At 46.4% G+C, this 19,172-nt stretch overlaps 1 protein-coding gene across 3 annotated transcripts in view; it reads left to right on the top strand.

Annotated features, from left to right (window-relative positions):
- LOC138754889 (guanine nucleotide-binding protein G(I)/G(S)/G(T) subunit beta-2) overlaps positions 1–19,172 on the top strand; it is an 89,048-nt gene that overhangs the window by 51,787 nt on the left and 18,089 nt on the right. For all 3 annotated transcript variants that reach the window (XM_069919847.1, XM_069919845.1, XM_069919846.1), the window contains 3 exons: positions 12,450–12,560; positions 13,428–13,466; positions 17,065–17,171. In XM_069919847.1, coding sequence (XP_069775948.1) covers positions 12,504–12,560; positions 13,428–13,466; positions 17,065–17,171 — 203 coding nt within the window. In that variant the 5' untranslated portion in view covers positions 12,450–12,503. The remainder of the gene's footprint in view (positions 1–12,449; positions 12,561–13,427; positions 13,467–17,064; positions 17,172–19,172) is intronic.

Below are 19,172 nucleotides of genomic sequence, written 5' to 3'. Positions count from 1 at the left end.
GAATCTTTGTCTGTCTTACAGTAGTGAAATACAATTTTGTGTAATATTACATCTGTTTTATTACATGACAATTAAAGAATCTTGAATCTATTGTTTATTATACTGAAATACAGTAAAATGCTTTGTTTCACATGCTATTCAGGCAAGTAATCTCATACGGGGAGTAGTGCAATGATCACAAATAAATAACAGCAGTATAAGGAGTAGTGTTTAGTTGTGCAGGGTATAGAGAAAGGGAAAGAAACGTGTAAAGTACAGAGAAATATAGTTTAAAAGAATCAGAACAAAGCAAAAGCTTCATGTTTTGCTGATGTGAGATCCAGTTCAGATTCTGATCACAGCAGGAAAAAACGTTCTCCAATTCTGGAAGTTTGTATCTTCAAACTCTGATAACTACTTCCTGACTGAATATGGCGGGGTGGGGGTGGTGGAGGGTAGGTGGAGACAGAATGTGCGACCGGGGTGCAATGTTCTTGAATATGCCTACAACCTCCCGAGGTGCCGGTTAGTTTAGCTGGGGACTGAAACCCGAAGGTCTGCAGATGCTGTGATCGTAGTAAAAACACAGAGATGCTGGAGGAACTCGGCCGGTCTTGCAGCCTCCATTGGAGGTAAAGATACATTAGTGAGGTTTCAGACCTAAGCCCTTCTTGACGACCTGACCTCTCCGCAGTTTCTTGCTTCACTCGATGTGAGATGTCCACTATGTGTGTTGTATGTTTCCACTTGGCAGCATGGATTGCTATTTGCATTGGTGGGACATGCAGTGCTGGTCTGTATGCCTGGGTTGAATGTGAATTACACTGGCTATAATGTCTGTTCACCAACATCGAAATATTCGAGCTGGCAGAGTCCGCAAGCATCAAATCCTTGCTGCTGAAGACCCAACTGCGCTGGGTGGGTCACGTCTCCAGAATGGAGGACCGTCGCCTTCCCAAGATCGTGTTCTATGCCGAGCTCTCCACTGGCCACCGAGACAGAGGTCCACCAAAGAAGAGGTACAAGGACTGCTTAAAGAAATCTCTTGGTGCTTGCCACATTGACCACCGCCAGTGGGCTGATATCGCCTCCAACCATGCATCTTGGTGCCTCACAGTTCGGCGGGCAGCAACCTCCTTTGAAGAAGACCACAGAGCCCACCTCACTGACAAAAGACAAAGGAGGAAAAACCCAACATCCAACCCCAACCAACCAATTTTCCCATGCAACCGCTGCAACCGTGCCTGCCTGTCCCGCATCGGACTTGTCAGTCACCAACGAGCCTGCAGCAGACGTGGACATACCCCTCCATAAATCTTCGTCCGCAAAGCCAAGCCAAAGAATGTCTGTTTAACCCTTTGTAACTCCATTACTTCAGGAGAATTTTCCTTCCGGTAAACCATGCCTCGATTGTGAATTCAAGGTTCAAAAATTCAAAGTTCAGATTTATTGTCAAAGTACATACATAGCAACCCTGGGATTCTTCTTCCTCCAGGCCAGGCAGAATATCTATTTATCGGTAGTGCAAAAAAAAACTGTACTCAAGATAAGATACGAATGCAAAAGAGAGGGAGGGAGAGAGACACACGGTTACCGGTTAGCGCAACGCTGTTGCAGCGCCAGCAACCTGGGTTAAAATCCCGCACTGTCTGTATGCTCTCCCCGTGTCGGCGTTGGTTTTCCCCAGTGGCTCCCACCCTTCATAATGTACTGGGGGAGATTTTACATTAATTGGCTGGTATGGGCTTGTGGGCCTGTTACTGTGCTTTATATATGTCTGTTTAAATGTCTAAACTGTAAACAAAAGGCAGTGCAACAAACTGTGCTGTACAGAAAATAAATATTCAGTAATAAATCTTCTTTTCTTTGGCTTGGCTTCGCGGACGAAGATTTATGGAGGGGTAAATGTCCACGTCTGCTGCAGGCTCGTTTGTGGCTGACAAGTCCGATGCGGGACAGGCAGACACGGTTGCAGCGGTTGCATGGGAAAATTGGTTGGTTGGGGTTGGGTGTTGGGATTTTCCTCCTTTGTCTTTTGTCAGTGAGGTGGGCTCTGCGGTCTTCTTCAAAGGAGATTGCTGCCCGCCGAACTGTGAGGCGCCAAGATGCACGGTTTGAGGCGAGATCAGCCCACTGGCAGTGGTCAATGTGGCAGGCACCAAGAGATTTCTTTAGGCAGTCCTTGTACCTCTTCTTTGGTGCACCTCTGACACGATGGCCAGTGAAGAGCTCACCATATAACGCGATCTTGGGGAGGCGATGGTCCTCCATTCTGGAGACGTGACCTACCCAGCGTAGTTGGATCTTCAACTACGTGATTTTGATGCTGTCGGCCTCTGCCATCTTGAGTACTTCGATGTTATGGATGAAGTCCCTCCAATGAATGTTGAGGATGGAGTGGAGACAACGCTGGTGGAAGCGTTCTAGGAGCCGTAGGTGATGCCGGTAGAGGACCCATGATTCGGAGCCGACAGGAGCGTGGGTATGACAACGGCTTTGTATACGCTTATCTTTGTGAGGTTTTTCAGTTGGTTGTTTTTCCAGACTCTTTTGTGTAGTCTTCCAAAGGCGCTATTTGCCTTGGCGAGTCTGTTGTCTATCTCGTTGTCGATCCTTGCATCTGATGAAATGGTGCAGCCGAGGTAGGTAAACTGGTTGACCATTTTGAGTTTTGTGTGCCCGATGGAGATGTGGGGGGGCTGGTAGTCATGGTGGGGAGCTGGCTGATGGAGGACCTCAGTTTTCTTCAGGCTGACTTCCAGGCCAAACATTTTGGCAGTTTCCGCAAAACAGGACGTCAAGCGCTGAAGAGCTGGCTCTGAATGGGCAACTAAAGCGGAACAAAGAAAGAGTCCTTAAATGAGTCCCTGATTGAGTTTGTCATTGAGGAGTCTGACGGTGGAGGGGGAGCAGCTGTTCCTGAACCTGGTGGTGCGAGTCTTGTGGCACCGACACCACTCTCCTGACAGCAGCAGCGAGAACAGAGCATGTGGTGGGTGGGGTGGATCCTCGATGATTGCTGATGCTACCCGACGGCAGCGTTCCCCGTAAATGCTCTCGACGGTGGGGATGGTTTTGCCTGTGATTCCCTGGGCTGTGTCCACTACCTTTTGCTGGGATTTACACTCAGGGGTATTGGCCCCCCACCCCGTACCAGACCTTTCATCCAAAGGCTGGACTCTTTTCTTCACGATGTTCGATTGTTAATAACATCCGTGAACTGCAGGTCCTCCTGTATCTCTTCCCCAACAGGAGCAGCTGGAAGATGCTGTCTATTGGGTGGAAGGGGTCCCTCGATGATTTTGTGCACTCTCTTCAGACAACAATCCCGATAGATCACGTCAATGGTGGGGGGGGGTGGCGCGAGGGAGGCCCCAGTGATCCTCTCTCCCACTCTTATGGTCCTGTGGAGTGACCTCCGATCCATTTCTTTGCAGCAACCGCACCCACACTGTGATGCAGCTGGTTCCTGCTTGTTGATCAAAGCCAGTGATAAGCGGTATGCAACACAATGGTGCGATGGGTAGTGCTGCTCCCACCTGCTTGAGTTGCCATCCTGGCCTCAGCGCTCACTCTGCAGAGTTTGCACTTTCTCCCTGTGATTGCATGGGTATCCTCCAAGTGGTCCAGTTCCTTCCCCCCCCCCCCCTCCCCCCCCAACCATTGTCACACAGGTCTTGAGGTGGATCGCTAGGGCTATGTTCGGGTTATAACATGCAACACAGCCCTTAATGGAGATATATAGCAATAGGGCTAAAATGGAGTTGATGGGGCACATCAACTGCAGTGTGTCTGCAGGGAGAGGCATTGTTTCCCAAGGACACCAGAATCACAGATGGCAATGAGGAAGCATACAGGAAGGAGATCGATGAACTCTTGAGTGGTGTCGCAACAACAACCTTGCGCTCAATGTAATAAAAACTAAAGAGATGATTGTGGAGTTCAGGAGGAAGTCCAGGGAACATAACTCATTGAGTGCTCAGCAGTGGAGAGGGCCAAGAACTTCAAATTCCTGGGTGTCAACGTCTCCTGGAGCCTCCATGTCGATGCAATCACGAAGAAGACTTGCCAGCAGCTATACTTTGTGAGGAGTTATGGGAAATTCGGTATGTCACCGAAGATTCTCGAAAACTTCCACAGGTGGACCGTGGAAAGCATTCTGACTGGTTGCATCACTGCCTGGTACAGAGGTGCCAACGCTCAGGACAAGAAAAAACTGCAGAGAATTGGCCTGTGCCATCGCGGGCACCATACTTTATCTTTAAAAAAACAGCCTCTATCCTCAAGGACCCCCACCACCCAGGCCATGCCCTCTTCACTCTGCTACCATCAGGAAGGAGGTCCAGGAGCCTGAAGACCAGCACCCAGCGCTACAAGGACAGCTCCTTCCCCTCCGCCATCAGATTCCTGAATGATCAATGAACCCCATAATTACAAGATGACTTAGAACGTTGGAAAGATTTACCACTGATAGGAAGGGTAAATTTCATTAAAATGATTATCTTCCCAAGGATACAATACCTATTTCAATCGTTACCAATTCCCTTAACAGAGAAATTCTTCAATGAGCTAAAAAAAATAACGAAATTCTTATGGAAAGGGGGGAAACCGAGGATAGCACTAGATAAATTAACAGAATGGTACAAACAATGGGGGCTTACAGCTACCAAACTTTAAGAATTATTATAGAGCAGCACAATTAAGATATCTATCAGATTTTTATCAAACAAGGCAAAAACCAGATTGGATCAGGTTAGAGCTAGATAAAATAAGGGAGAAGGTACCAGAACATATACTTAATAAGTGGGATGAAAAACTGGTGCAACATAGAAGTTCACTAGTACTGCACCATCTGCTCAACATTTGGAAGAAGATTCACGTAGAAAGGAAAAAACAAATTACCAACTTCCAAAATTATTATTGACGCAAAATCAACTAATCCCTTTCACAATAGATAACCTTTCTTTTAGAGAATGGGAGAGAAAAGGGATCAAAAGAATAGAAAATTGTTTTTTGAGAAATAATTTATTATCTTTTGAACAAATGAAGTACAAATATGGAATAACTCACGGTACAATGTTTGCATACCACCAAGTGAAAACTTACTTAAAGGACAAGTTGGAAAGCAGGCTGAGGTTACCAGAAGGAAACAGCTTTGAATATGTGATTACAGACACAATGATAATTAAAAGATTTATAACAAACATGTACATCAAACTGCAAGAGAAAGAGAACGATGAAATAAGCTGTAAGCCCAAACAAAAGTGGGTACAACATAAAAATGAAAAATGGGAAAAGCTATGCTCCAGAACTATGAGAAATACAATAAACACGAGGTTACGCATGATACAATATAATTGGTTACACAGGCTATATATCACGCCCAAAAGTTAAATAAATGGGTCCCAACATTGTCAGATAGATGTTTTCGCTGTAAGGAAACGGTTATGCAATTTGGGCATGTGAGAAAGTGGAAAAGTTCTGGGAAGATCTAAATCAGGTATTAAATAAAATCACAAAAAGCAACATACCAAAAAATCCAGAGATCTTTCTTCTAAATAATACAAGAAATAAAGAATTAGGCCTCAAATTGGATGAAGCTCAAAAAAGATTTATTATGATAGCCTTAGGTGTAGCAAAAAAATGAATAATGTCAACCTGAAAATCAGAAGAGAGCCTGAGAATACAGCAATGGTACATAGAAATGAATAAATGTATTCCATTGGAAAAAATATATAATTTAAGAAATAACATCACAGTATTCAAATAAATTTTGGGAACCATACATGTAACATAACAGAGAGGGCCTATCGCGGACCTCCACCCCCTAAAATGACAGAATGAGAAGAAGACAAAATGAACTGACCCAGTGTGTAAAAGTAGATGACACAATTTTCTTGTTTATTTTCATTGTGTGATGACATTGTTTAATGGGTTTAATATATTGTATATGTTGAATGTTTAGTGGGTGGGGAGGGGGATGGGAAGGAGGGAGGAAAGGGGAGAAAATGCCACTGTGTATATTCAAGAGGGAAATGTTTATGTGTATTTTGGTTAATATGTTCATAGTGTGAAAAATAAAAAAAAATTAAAAATCAATGAACCCCAGACATGGCCTCACTTTGTCTCTTTCTCTTTCTTGTTCTATTTTATTTATTTTGAAATCTGGTTTATAGAAAAATTTGCTTGTGTAATACTGCCACAGAACAATTAAATTTGTGACATCTTCATGACAATTTATTTGGATTCAGAATAGATCTAGAGGGCTGAATGGCCTGCTGTCATGATAAGGAGTCTGAAGAATGCTTTTTTTAAAATCTCGCTGGAGACAGTTTGGTGGAATCTATCACTCCAAGTCAGAGGCCATTGGACAGTTGAAATTCTTCAGCCGTTTAATGTTGTTGGTTAATAGTTTGGCATGGACTAGATGGGCCAAAGGGCCTGTTTCCATGCTGTAGTGTTGTTCTATGGTTAGGCTCAGGGATGGGGACAGGTGTCTGACCCAGAACCACTTTGATCTTTTCTAAATCTTTATCTCTGACTGTTTCTCCAAGGCTGCAGGATAAATGGAATACCCCACCCCCTCCCCACACCGGCTGCTCTTTTATCATTGTCTGCATCTTGCAGTGTAGCCTCTGTATTTCTGTTTATGAAGTCTTCTGCAGACATTCGTCATTGACACATCCTCACCTGCCTCCCAAAGAGTGTTTCTGCCCTGTCGGACAGACATTTGGGGATTTTTCTTCATTATGATGAGAATTCTTCTGTCACCAGCAGCGGTGGGGGATCTTCCTTGACCTACCAGTCCCTTCATGATTACTGAGCTCACCTGCTCACTCTTCCTTCTTAATGATGATCCAAACTGTTGATTTTGTGTCATCCTAAGGTTTGGGCGATGACTGTTTTATTCTTGTTTTTCAGCATCATAATGACTGAGTTTCATTGGCACAATTCCGGCCCTCGTGTTGTGAAAAATGGCAACTACAGACCCCAAAGGTGATCAAAGGGGTTAGAAGCCCAGCTCCCTTCTACCTGTACCAATGAAACAATTACACACACCTGAGTTGTCCCAAACAACTATGAAGCCAAATGTCCCAAATATTACTGTGCCCTGAAATGAAAGGACTATGTATACAAAATGCGGTACTTTCTACATGGTCAAACCAAAATGTCTACAAATAACCTGGAATAAAATCTGGAATGTGCACATAAATCACATGAATTGTTTCATTACAAATTAAAAACTGTGGAGCACAGGGGAAAATAAAGAAAAAACGGTTTCTTTCCCAAACACTGTGGAGGGTTTTGTACATCCAGGAGGCCATTCAGCCCATTGCAGTAAGGTTATATAAAACTTGCCCTCAATGTCAATCCTTAAAGCTTGTCGGGTTTGGTATGGCTTTTATAAAAAGCTTGCGACATCAGGCTTGTTGCAGAGTCTAGGGGAAAATGGGTGCTTTAAAACTGTTCTGAGGGGTTTTTTTGTTTAATTCTCCACCCTTGAGAGATGAGCAGAGAACATTATAGAGATTGGTTGCTATGGAGACCAAGCTGTATCTGGTACTTGTGTGTGCAATTATAAGGCATCTCTGACTGCTCAGCGCTTCCCTTGGATTTGTGCTGTGTCGCTGCTTGAGAATGTTCGTGATAAAGGCTTGCTCCTACTGACTGCTTCGTCCACCCACCCACCTCCAGCTCATCTCCCTCCCCAAATCCTGTCCCCTAATAGTTCCATGTGACTAATCTTCATGTGAAGTCGTGGCGGTTGCATCACTGCCTGGTACGGAGGCGTCAACGCTCAGGACAAGATAAAACCCCAGAGGGTTGTTGACTTGGCCTGCGACATCACAGGTCCCAGACTCCACTCCATCGAGGACATCTACAAGAGGAGATGTCTTAAGAATGCAGCTCAAGGACCCCCAGTACCCAGGCCGTGCCCTGTTCATTCTGCTACCATCGTTTGAAAAGATCCAGGAGCCTGAAGACCAGCGGCACAAGGATGGCTTCTTCCCCTCTACCATCAGATTCCTGAATGGACAATGAACCACAGACATGGCCTCACTTTGACTTTCCATACACTATATTTATTTATTTTTGTAACGGGGCTTATATGAATGTTTAGACTGTAATGCTGCTGCAAAACAGCAAATTTTGTGACTTGTTCATGACAATAAATTCTGATTCTGCTAATCTTTGGACAGCATCTGCGCCAGGACCTAACCCAGAGTTGTAGGAGATACTAGTGGATTAAATCCCCCCCCCACCCGGAAATTGTGCTGTGTCCCAGAATCAGAATTTATTGTCATGAACATGTTACAAAATTCATTGTTTACGGCACCGCCACAGGTGCAAATATTGCTATAAATTACATTTCAAAAATAAATAAATTAGTGCAAGATAAAAGTCAGTGAGGCCGTGCCTGGGGTTCACTGTCTATTCAGAAATCTGATGGTGGGGGAGGGGGGAGGGAAGAAGCTGTCCTTGTGCCGCTGAGTGCTCGTCTTCAGGCTCCTGAAGCAGGGTGAAGAGGGCGCAGCCTGAGTGGATAGAGCCTGTTTTCTTAAGGCACCACCTCTTGTAGATGTCCTCAATGGAGTGGAGTCTGGTGGCCGTGATGCCGCAGGCCAAGTTAACAACCCCCTGGAGTTTTGTCCTGAGAGTTGGCGCCTCCGTACCAGACAGGCCAGAATGTTCTCCACAGTCCACCTGTTTTTTGAGAGTCTTTGGTGACGAACCGATTCTCCTCAGACACCTCACAGAATACAGCCGCTGGCGGGTGAGAGAAATTTGCACTCTCCATGTCACTCTTGTCCGTGTATTGCTCTGCCTCCTTTTTAAAAAAAAAATGTTCACCACATATTATACATGCCCTCTCCTTCCCAGATAAATGAACTGTGAGGCTTTTCTTAAGGCGAGGAATATATTTTTGCAATGCATGATGCATGATCCAGAGCTCTGTCGTATTAGGCTGGAAAGGCGGTCCTGTAAAGTGATGAATATTTTCTGCATGTAAAAAAGAAATTGCAGCCTGAAGTGAACTTAGAACAAATGGGCCAACATTTGGGACGGATGTCCTTTTAATCAGAACCCTCGTTATAAGGCAAAGCTGCTTAAACATTTTTTTTTGTACTTAAGTCTTAAAAACAGGCTGTAGGGCTGTGTGCTTGGGACTGTTCAAGATGGATTCTGTGCTCAATATTTAAAAACTCTTCAGCTAGCTGCCCACAATGATTAAGCAGCACGGGAGTTGGGGGTGGGGGGGGGGCAGTGGTGTGATTTAGCAGGGATGGAATCTTCACCAAGGAGGGGGGTGTGTTTTATCTTTTCTTCTGAGAGTCTGGTGGCTTTGTGCGCCATACGGCCTCAGAGAGGACTGCGAGCAGAGGGAGGCAGATCACGGTGAGGGGGAGGGTGCCTCTGCCTGTCGAAGAGACAATGTGCGGATGTCGAAGTGCATTCGAAAGCACAGTTTCCAGATGGCCTCGAGGGCAAAGGTGCAGGAACAGCCCCATCTTGGATTTGTGCAGAACTTGGCTGAGAAAATCTTCCCATTGCACACGGGGGCTGTAAACCAGCCATTCTCAGCACCGAGGACCATGGCACATTTAAGTAAAAAGCTTATTTTCTTTTCAAGATCCCTTTATTGTCATTTAATAAAGACAGTGCAATATTACGCTGATTTTGTTTTCGTTTCCCGTAAGGCAGACAGATTGGCCATCAGCAGAAAAGGAGAAGAAAGTAGTACCCTCAGAGTCACCATGTTCGTGGATTCACCTCCAGCGCTCCCGCACCCGAACCTCCGACACAGTCAGGAACCCTTCAGCTGCCTCAACACCCTCTCACATCCAGGTTCCAATACTTGGTGCCCCCTCCAGCCAGTCTAGAGCCGGTCTCCAGCAGCCCGGCGTGAATCCCTCGACCGCAGTCTACGTGGGTGCCTTGCCCTGCTGCCTGTGTATCTCTCATTGGACTGCCGCCGTGGTCACTGTCCCGTGGGTCGACTCCTCTGCTTCTCTTTCTCAGGTGGGGGGGGGTGGTCTCCTTGTTTTCTGGTGCCTCTGCTTCCCAAGTCTGCAACCCCTCGTGACTGCTGCCGAACACAGGCACCACCATCTTGGGCCAAGACCAAATAAAACACCATCGGCTCATTTAACAGGACGTTTAAAGCCCGTACGGAGCTTGTGTTTTTATCACAATCACAGCATCTGCAGACTTTTGTGTTTCACTCTTTTAAAAAAAGATATATTTTATTCGTAGATAACTCAGTTGTTCCCCCTGAGGAACCAAGAGGCAACTGTGAACTGGGAACCCTGCCAGTGCTGCAATTTTCTAAAACACTCTCTTCTGTAAAATAGCCCGAAACAACCTTCTTTTAATTTCTGTTTGACGTTGGCTTTTTTTTTGTGTGTCTGAAGGGAGTGGCCGCTTTCGAATGTTCTCAAAATAGGAAGTGCATTGAATTGCCTGGGGATTGTGACTCCATCTCATTAATTCGCATGTCCAACGCACGTTTCACCAGCTGAGTAGAACACAGTTCGTGTTAAGTTCACGTTCCACCCCCCGCCCCCCCGCCCCGCCAAGCCATGGTTTGAATGCAACATCCTGGTTGAACCTGCCTTGCAGGAAATGCTGGGGACACGAAACTAAGGTCCTCCCTCCCCTCTGCTGCTGGAGAAAGGGCACCCCCTTACTCGATGTAAAATCTTAGCCGCGTCTCTCAAAGCTGCATTGGCAACTAAGCTTCAAAGGGAACTTGATGGAGTGTATGTAGCACATTCCAAGGTTCCAAGGCGGCAGACAGCATTTGATAATATACAGGATAATCCTCTAAACTGGAAATTTCGCTTCAGAATCGGGTGGTGGGGGGGGGGGGGGGGTCGTCTTATAAGCCGGGTCTAAAAATCCGACCCTTGACAGTGAAGTTTCAACACCATTGCCATCTTCCCCCCACGCCCCCATATTCTATCCCCATCCCGCTGGCTTTGACTCAAATGTTCCGGTTGGGCCCTAGGAGCACTCTACCACCTTCCTCGTGCTGACAGCCCGACTCATCTCAGATTTCGGATATATTCATCCGTCACATCACGTACAACCCTGAGATTCTTGTTCCTGTGGGCCAAGCAGAATGACCACTAATTGATAATGTAAAGAGAAACTGTACACAATGTACACATATAAACAGATAAAGAAATGTCACTAAACCAGAGAGGAAAAAAAAATCAATGGCGTGTAAGAATCCTTAAACAACCCCCTGATTGAGTTTGTCGTTGAGGAGATGGTGGAGGGGTAGCGACTGTTCCTGAACCTGGTGATGAGAGTCTTGTGGCATCGAGACCTCTTTCTTTCCTCCATGCCAGTGTCCCAGTCAGGCACTCAGCTCACCTTCTTCACGCTGACAACCCGACTCACTTCCACACCACACCCTAACCCTAATGCGCATGCATTGATGGTCAATGCCTTTCAGTGGGGAAAGCCTGCGCATGTCCAACCAAGTCTCAGCACTGCCCCCCCCCCCCACCCATCTCCCAGGGTCTATCCGCCCAGGCCCACTGCCGTCGGCTCTGCACAGGCTTTGAATGGCCTGTTACAGGAGGTGACGGTGGTTTTATTTCAAATATGCCAATAAAATGTAAACCTTTATTGAGTGAGTGCCAGACTTTTGCGGGGGGGGTGTTTGTCCTTTACAGGGTGGCCAAATTGCGGCTCGCGAGCCATATACGACTCTTTGACATGAACGTGTGGCTCATGGAAGTATTTTGGCTGTGTAATATTAGTGGGTGTGATTGTGGCACGTGTGGTTGTGTTGCGGGCAGTGAAATTAGCAGTGTGTAAGTGTGATCCGGGCCGCCATCTCACGCCTAGGCCCTGATCTCCCACTCATCTGAGCTCTCGACACCCAAGCACGGACTCCCACCTAGGCCCCAGCCACCCACCCATCCGAGCTCCCAATGCCCCAAGCGCAACCCCTGTCTAGGCCCTGATCTCCCACCCATCCAAGCTCCTGATGCCCCGATCTCCCACCCATCCGAGCTCCCGACGCCCCAAACTAACCACAGTCAAAAGGAGAGTGTGTGCAATAGTCAACCCTCCCCCTAAATTTTACTTTAAAAATTGGTCCACAAAATTCGATTACTGCACGCGTATGTGTACTTTTGATTGTTGGAACTAATTAGCTGTTTAAAAACAATGTACATAAATAAATACTATTATGTACATGTATTTCTTTTGTTTATATAAATTTTTGGAACAAAATGTGCATGTAAAACGTGATTGTAATTTATTTTTCATGGCTTGCGGTTCTTAAACATCAGAAGTCTATCGTATGTGGCCACCCCTGTCCTGTACACTGCGTATAGCTCAGAACTCACATTATCGGTGGAAATTTAGGGTCATCTTTACACCAGCGTTTACAGTAACTTTAGAGCTCCGACAGATGCTAAGCTTTCTTTGTGTTTCCCACCCCTGGCAAGTTTCCGATTGGCCGCAGTGGAGGTGGTTCCGCGCCGTTCGCTTGACGGGACACCATGAGTGAGCTCGAACAGTTGCGCCAAGAGGCGGAGCAGCTACGGAACCAGATCCGGGTAAGCGAATAAGTCTCAGGTTAAATGGGAGGTGGGGGGTTCTGGGGCACGTCCTGCTCCCAACTGCTGAGGTCAGGCACTGCAAGAGGGCCACAGATATAGGAGCAGAAGTAGGCCCATCAAGTCAATCTCTGCCTTCAGTACACCCAATGACCTGGCTTCCACAGCTGTCTGTGCCAACAAGTTCCACAGACTCATGACCCTCTGGCTAAAGAAATGTTATCACGTCTCTGTTCTAAATTGACATCCTTGCCCGAAAATCCCCGACCGTGGGAAACATCCTTGCCACGTCCACACTGTCCAGGCCTTTCAGCATTCATCCTGTTGAAAGGCCTGTGCAGCCCACACCTGGGTTCAGATCACCAAGGCATGTCCGTTCCGTCCTGTCCATATGTTTTTTCTTATTTTATTCACAACATGGTAGAAGCTGATTCCAGCCATTTAAACCCATGCCGCCCTATTACACCCAATTAGCCTACAACCCCGATACATTTCGAACGGTGAGTGGAAACCGGAGCCCATCGGGGAAAACCCACGCAATCATGGGGAGAATGTACAAGCTCCTTACAGACAGCATGGGATTCGAACCCGGGTCACTGGCACTGCAACAGTGTTGCGTTAACTGCTACACTGACCGTGCCCCAATGCTGACCATGCCATCCCCCTCGCTGACCGTGCCGCCCCCTACGTCCCTCCAAGATCTAAATCAATTTTTTGAAATTTCAGAAAATAACTCAAGGGAATTTAATTTTGTGAAGGATGTTGTTGGTACCTGGACAGTTGGAATATATTTGGGGAGGAGAATGGCTGACATTTCAGGACCCACCAACATCTGACCAAGGCTGATCTTCATCCTTCTGCTTACAGGATGCGCGGAAAGCATGCGGAGACTCCACACTGAGCCAGGTGAGTGGCAACTGATCCCCCCCCTCCCCCAGTGAAACAAAACGGGTCTCCAATCAAATCTGTGACCACCTCCCCCCTCACTGTGCTTGAAAAGGTCGAGAGGGACTCAGCAGGTCTTACAGTGTCCAAAAGAGGCAAAGATGAAGAGCCGATGTTTCGGGCCTGGGCCCTTCGTCAAAGTAGATGCTCACATACCCTGATAAAGGGCTCAGGCCCACATCGTTGGTGATGAGACCATAAGGCATAGGAGCAGAAATAGGCTATTCAGCCCATCGAGTGTGTCTGGCCATTCAGTCTTCCCCACCATTCAATCATGAGTTTATCCATTTCCTCACTGCCCAGCCTTTTCCCCATAACCTTTGATGTCCTGGCTAATCAAGAATCTGTCAAATCTCTGGCTCAAATTCACCCAACGACCTGGCCTCCACAACTGCCTGTGGCAACAAATTCCTCTGGCTGAAGAAATTTCTCTGCATCTTTGTTCTAAGCAGATGCCCTTCAATTCTGAAGTTGTGCCCTCTTGTCCAAGACTCTCCCAGCACGGGAAACCTTTCTACATCGACTCTTGGTTAAATATCTTTGTCTCCATTGAACGCTCCAGCAATTTAGTGCATTTACTTCCATTGCCGCGTCTGCAGACCTTCTCGTTTCACTTCATCATCGGGTGCGAGGAATTCATGTGAGGGAAGGGGCAGGGCGCTCTCTCCAGCTGGAGCCTGAGCCCCAAGAGACATGTGAGGTTGCAGACACTGAGGTATAGATCAATAACAGCCTGGCGGAAAAAACTCAGCAGGTCAAGCAGTATCAGTGGGAGAAAAAGAGGGGTCGACCTTTCTAATGAAGGATTCTGACTCAAAGTGTCAACAAATGCTCTAGCTGCTGAGTCCTCCAGCAGAGTTTTATGGAGATTGCACTGGTCAACAAATTTTTCAAAAGATTTGCTTCCTGGAAACAAATAGGGGATTATGATGGACAACTTCAAACTGAACACAAAGATAATTTCAGATTTGCTGCATCATGTCAGAAGTTGGAGAAACAGTAAATCGACTTTTACTGAATTCATTGTGTTTAATCGCATAACAATGCTGACTCTTTCTTCAACCAACCTAAAAATGTCTTTCCGCTGATTCAGTTGCCCTGATCCCACTTTTCCGTGGTTGCAATGTCCTGGTGAAACCTTTCACCGTGTTCATCGCTGATGGCACCAAGATCAGCCAAGAAGTCCGTGTGCAAATGCAGAAAATGAATTTTCAACAACGTGTTGCCCTTCTGCTTGAAATCGATTTAAAATATGACAGGAAATCTCAAAAATAGGTTATATCTAAATATCGGTACGAGATAAGAAAAGGTGATTTTAAGGTGGGTGGCAACATTGGTGTAGCAGTCAGCGCAACGCCAAGCACCGTCTGTAAGCAGTTCACACATTCTCCCCGTGTCTGCGTGGGTTTTCTCCGGCGGGGTCCAGTTTCCTCCCACCCTTCAATATTTACCAGGGAGTTGTAGGTCAATTGGGTGGCATTGACTCATGAGCCAAAATGGCCTGTTATCATGCTGTATGTCTAAAATTTAAAATGTATTTAAAATTTAAAATTTCTGTGATCAGCAGACCAAAATTCATAAAATGTGCCCAAAAATGTCCAGTGCTGCTTTCTAGCTTTTAAATTGCTTTGTGAGACGTTCTGTTTCCAAATGCTTTTGATGCCCTCTAAGCATCCTTCTGTTGGTCTCTGCTGTGAAGCGGAGTTCGAGCTCAGCAGTTAATTGTTCTGTAGTCTCTGTTCCACCGGAGAAGGTGGTAACCCATTCAATTATCCACGTGTTCTCATGGAGATAGAGAAAACCTCAAGCAGGCCAGTGAGATGCAGAATCTGTCAAAGATTTATTCTTCCGACCTGGGAGGTAAAGGCAAAAATATTTTTATCGAGAGTAGGATGGCAGCCATGCAGAAGAAAGCCTATTGCTCCTGTTGAGATTGCTCCGTCTCCTTGTGGACTTTGCAGCTAGCCTCACTCTCCCGCCCGTGGTCCCATGGCTCGATATATTTTTATTTCTTCCCCAGACCATGATTGAAGCTACCTCAGGTTTCCCATGAGGCAGAACATTCCATAGGAGCAGAAACAAGCCAATTAGCCCATCAAGTCTGCCCTGCTATTCAATCGTGAGCTGTCCATTCTCTCAGTCAGACACAATGCCTGGCCTTCACCCCATACCCTTCGATGCCCTGGCTAATCAAGAACCTATCAATCTCTGCTTTAATATCCTGGCGTCCACAACCGCCTATGGTAACAAATTCCATACAATAAATTCCTCCGCATCTCTGTTCTAAGCGGACGCCCTTCAATCCTGAAGTTGTGCCCTCTTCTCCTGGATGCTCCCACAGTGGGGAACAACCTTTCTACATCTACTCTCTCCACCCCTTTCAACATTCAAAATGTTTCAATGAGATCCCCACCCCTTGTTCTCCTAAATTCCAACGAATACAGGCCAAGAGCTGTCAAACGCTCCTCATACGATAAGCCTTTCATTCCCGAAATTGTCCTTGTGAAGCTCCTCTGAACCCTCTTCAACATCAGCCCAAAACTGCTCACGAAACTCCAAGTGAGGTCTGCCCAGGGCCTTATAAAGCCTGAACGTCACATCCCTGCTCTTATATTCTATTCTTCTTGAAATGAACACCAGTGTTACATTGAATTCTAGGCACTAACCACTCAATGCATATTTTTAAAAACAAAATATTCCTCTGCTGAATCGTTCAAGACAAAGTTGGATAGATTTTTATGTAGTAGGGGAATTAAGGGAAACAGGGAAAAGGAAGGCAGAGATGAGCCTGTCAGATCAGCCATGATCATAAAGAATGACGGAACAGGCTCGACGGGCCGGATGGCTTACTCCTGCTCCTGTTTAATATGTTCTTTTGCTTTGACCTAATCGCTTTCCCCACCCCCACCCTCCTTCCTTTGTATGTCAGTGTCCCACTCTGTCGCACAGCATTCATCACTCTGCTTCTGTGGGGCACCTCGTGTTGTCGACAAGGGGACTGCAGCCAGACATCTTGAACAGCAACCTTTTAACGTGCGGTGTAAGGCCTCTCATGTCACCATGCTACATTAGCCAATTTACTAGGATGTTGCCCGGACTTCAGGAACTGAGTTACAGGGAAAGATTAAACAGGTTCAGGCTTTATTCCCCAGAGCGTAGAAGAATGAGGGGAGATTTGATTTTATGAGGTGGACAGACAGAGTAAATGTAGGTTGGCTTTTTCCACTGAGGTACAAACCAGAGGACATGGGTTAAGGATGAAAGGGGAAAAGTTTAGGGGTAACTTGTTCACACAGAGAGTGGTGGGGGTGTGGAATGAGGTGCCAGCTGAAGTGGTGAATGTGGGCTTGATTTTGACATTTAAGAAGAATTTGGACAGGTACACAGATAGGAGGGATATGGACTGGGTGCAGGACATTGGGACTAGGGAGATTAATAGTCTGGCACAGATTAGAAGGGCAGAGAGGCCTGTTTCTGTGCTGTAATGTTCTGTCGTGTCTTCATCTCGATTCTGAGGGGTTTGTTCGCCTCCAGACAAAGTGTGTGTGTTTTGTTCCAGATTACTGCTGCCCTGGACCCGGTCGGGAGGATCCAGATGCGCACACGGCGTACCCTGCGGGGTCACCTGGCCAAGATCTATGCCATGCACTGGGGCACCGACTCCAGGTTGGTGTCACGCCACAAACAGCTGTTAGGCCAGCGCGTCTCACTGCGGTGCGAGGATCTCGTGTTTGTCCCGGGACGGGTTTCCAGGAGAGAGTTAAACTCCAGGAACTATGGCACAAACAGCAGGAGACACGAATTAAGATATAATACAATGTTGGAAAGTTGGGGCGGCCCGGTTGGCGTAGTGGTTAGCGCAACGTCTTCACAGCGTCAGTGATCGGGACGGGGGCTTGAATTCTGTGCTTCTGTAAGGAGTTTGTACGTTCTCCCCATATCTGTATGGGTTTTATCCGGGGGCTCCGTGTCCTCCCACAGTTCAAAAACTTACTAGGGTGTAGGATAATTGGGTGTAAATTGGGCAGCACGGACTCAAAGGGCCGAATTGACCTGTTACAGTGCTGTATGTGTAAATTTTTTTTAATGTGTATGATTATCTCTTTGATAGAATAAATGGGGAGAGAAAATACAAATTTCCAAGGCTACCCTCAAGATTGACTTCCAGGTTGAGTCAGTGGTAAAGAAGGAGAATGCAATGTTGGAGTTCATTTCTAGAGGGATAGCAGACAAGTGCAGGGATGTGATGTTGAGACTGTAAAGCACTGGTGACACCTCACTTGGAATTCTGTGTACAGCAGTGGTTCTCAATTTTTTTCTTTCCACTCAAAACCCACTTTTAAGTAATCCCTAGGCCATTGGTGCTCTGTGATTAGTACGGGATTGCTTAAGGTGGGATGTGGGCAGGAAGAAAAAGATTGAAATCCACTGTTTTAATCGTCCCTAATTGACTTGTTATGTGCACCATTTCAGAACTCCAAAGGAAATGGGCCAATGACAATTTTTCTCAAGCAAAATATTTCAGTAAAAATTGGGTTCTGAGCAGTGGCTCTCAACCATCCCTTCCCACTCACATCCCACCTTAAGCTAATCACAGAGCACTGATGGCCTAGGTTAAAGTGGGATGGTGAGTGGGAAGAAAAAGGTTGAGAACCCCTGGTGTACGACTTTAGGCACCTTATTTGAGGAAAGACGTGCTGGCATTGGAGAGGGTTCAGGGAAGATTTACTGGAGTTATACCAGGAATGAAAGGGTTAGCACGTGAGGAACATTTGTCGCCTCTTGGACTGTACTCATTGGGGAGTACAGAAGGATGAGGGGAGACCTCATGGAGGCATTTCAAATGTTGAAAGGCCTGACAGAGAAAATGTGGCAAGAATGTTTCCCACGGTAAGGGAATCTAGAACAAGAGGATACAACTTCAGGATAAAAGGGTGTCAATTAAAAACGGAGGCACAGAGAAACGTCTTTAGCCACAGGATCGTGAGTCTGTGGAACTTGTTGCCGCAGGTGGCTGGGGAAGCCAGGTCTTTGGGTGGCTTAAAGCAGAGACTGAAAGGTTACAGGGAGAAGGCCAGGGAGTGAAGCTGAGTGAGAGGATGGATCAGCTCATGATGGAACGGCAGAGCAGACTCGATGGGCTGATAGGCCTACTTCTGCTCTTGTACCTTGTGAAATCTGGGATTGGTGCTGGTAGTAGGGTTGTGTCCCACTATGTTCAGTGCTGCGCATCGAGGCTAACCACATTTTCCTGCTCTAAACCTGAAGATCTCCCTCCAATGGTTATCACTGAGAGCTCCTGTCACCCCCTCGCCCCCACTCTCCCCCATCCACTAAGGATGTCACATTCAGATTACAACAACCCTCTTAGTTTAAAACTGGGAACTGGACTGGCCTAAGGAAAGAAAAATGGGGCAAGGACTGCTGTTCTTAACATCACAGAGCCAGTGACCTGAGTTTGAATCCACTGGTGTCTCCCTATGTTTTCTCCAGGGGCTCCGATTTCCTCCAACCCTCCAAAACATTCATGATTTGTAGGTTAATTTGGGTGTAATTGGGCACCACGGGTTTAAATAGCTGGAATCAGCTTCTACAGTTCAGAGATCACATTTACTGTCAGAGAACATACATAACATCACATACAACCCCGAGATTCTTTTTCCTGTG

Source organism: Narcine bancroftii, chromosome 2 (genome assembly GCF_036971445.1).
Source record: "Narcine bancroftii isolate sNarBan1 chromosome 2, sNarBan1.hap1, whole genome shotgun sequence".
NCBI classification, from domain to species: Eukaryota; Metazoa; Chordata; class Chondrichthyes; order Torpediniformes; family Narcinidae; genus Narcine; species Narcine bancroftii.
The sequence above is the reverse complement of the archived record's forward strand: the minus strand, read 5'-3'. Positions and strand labels throughout refer to the sequence as shown.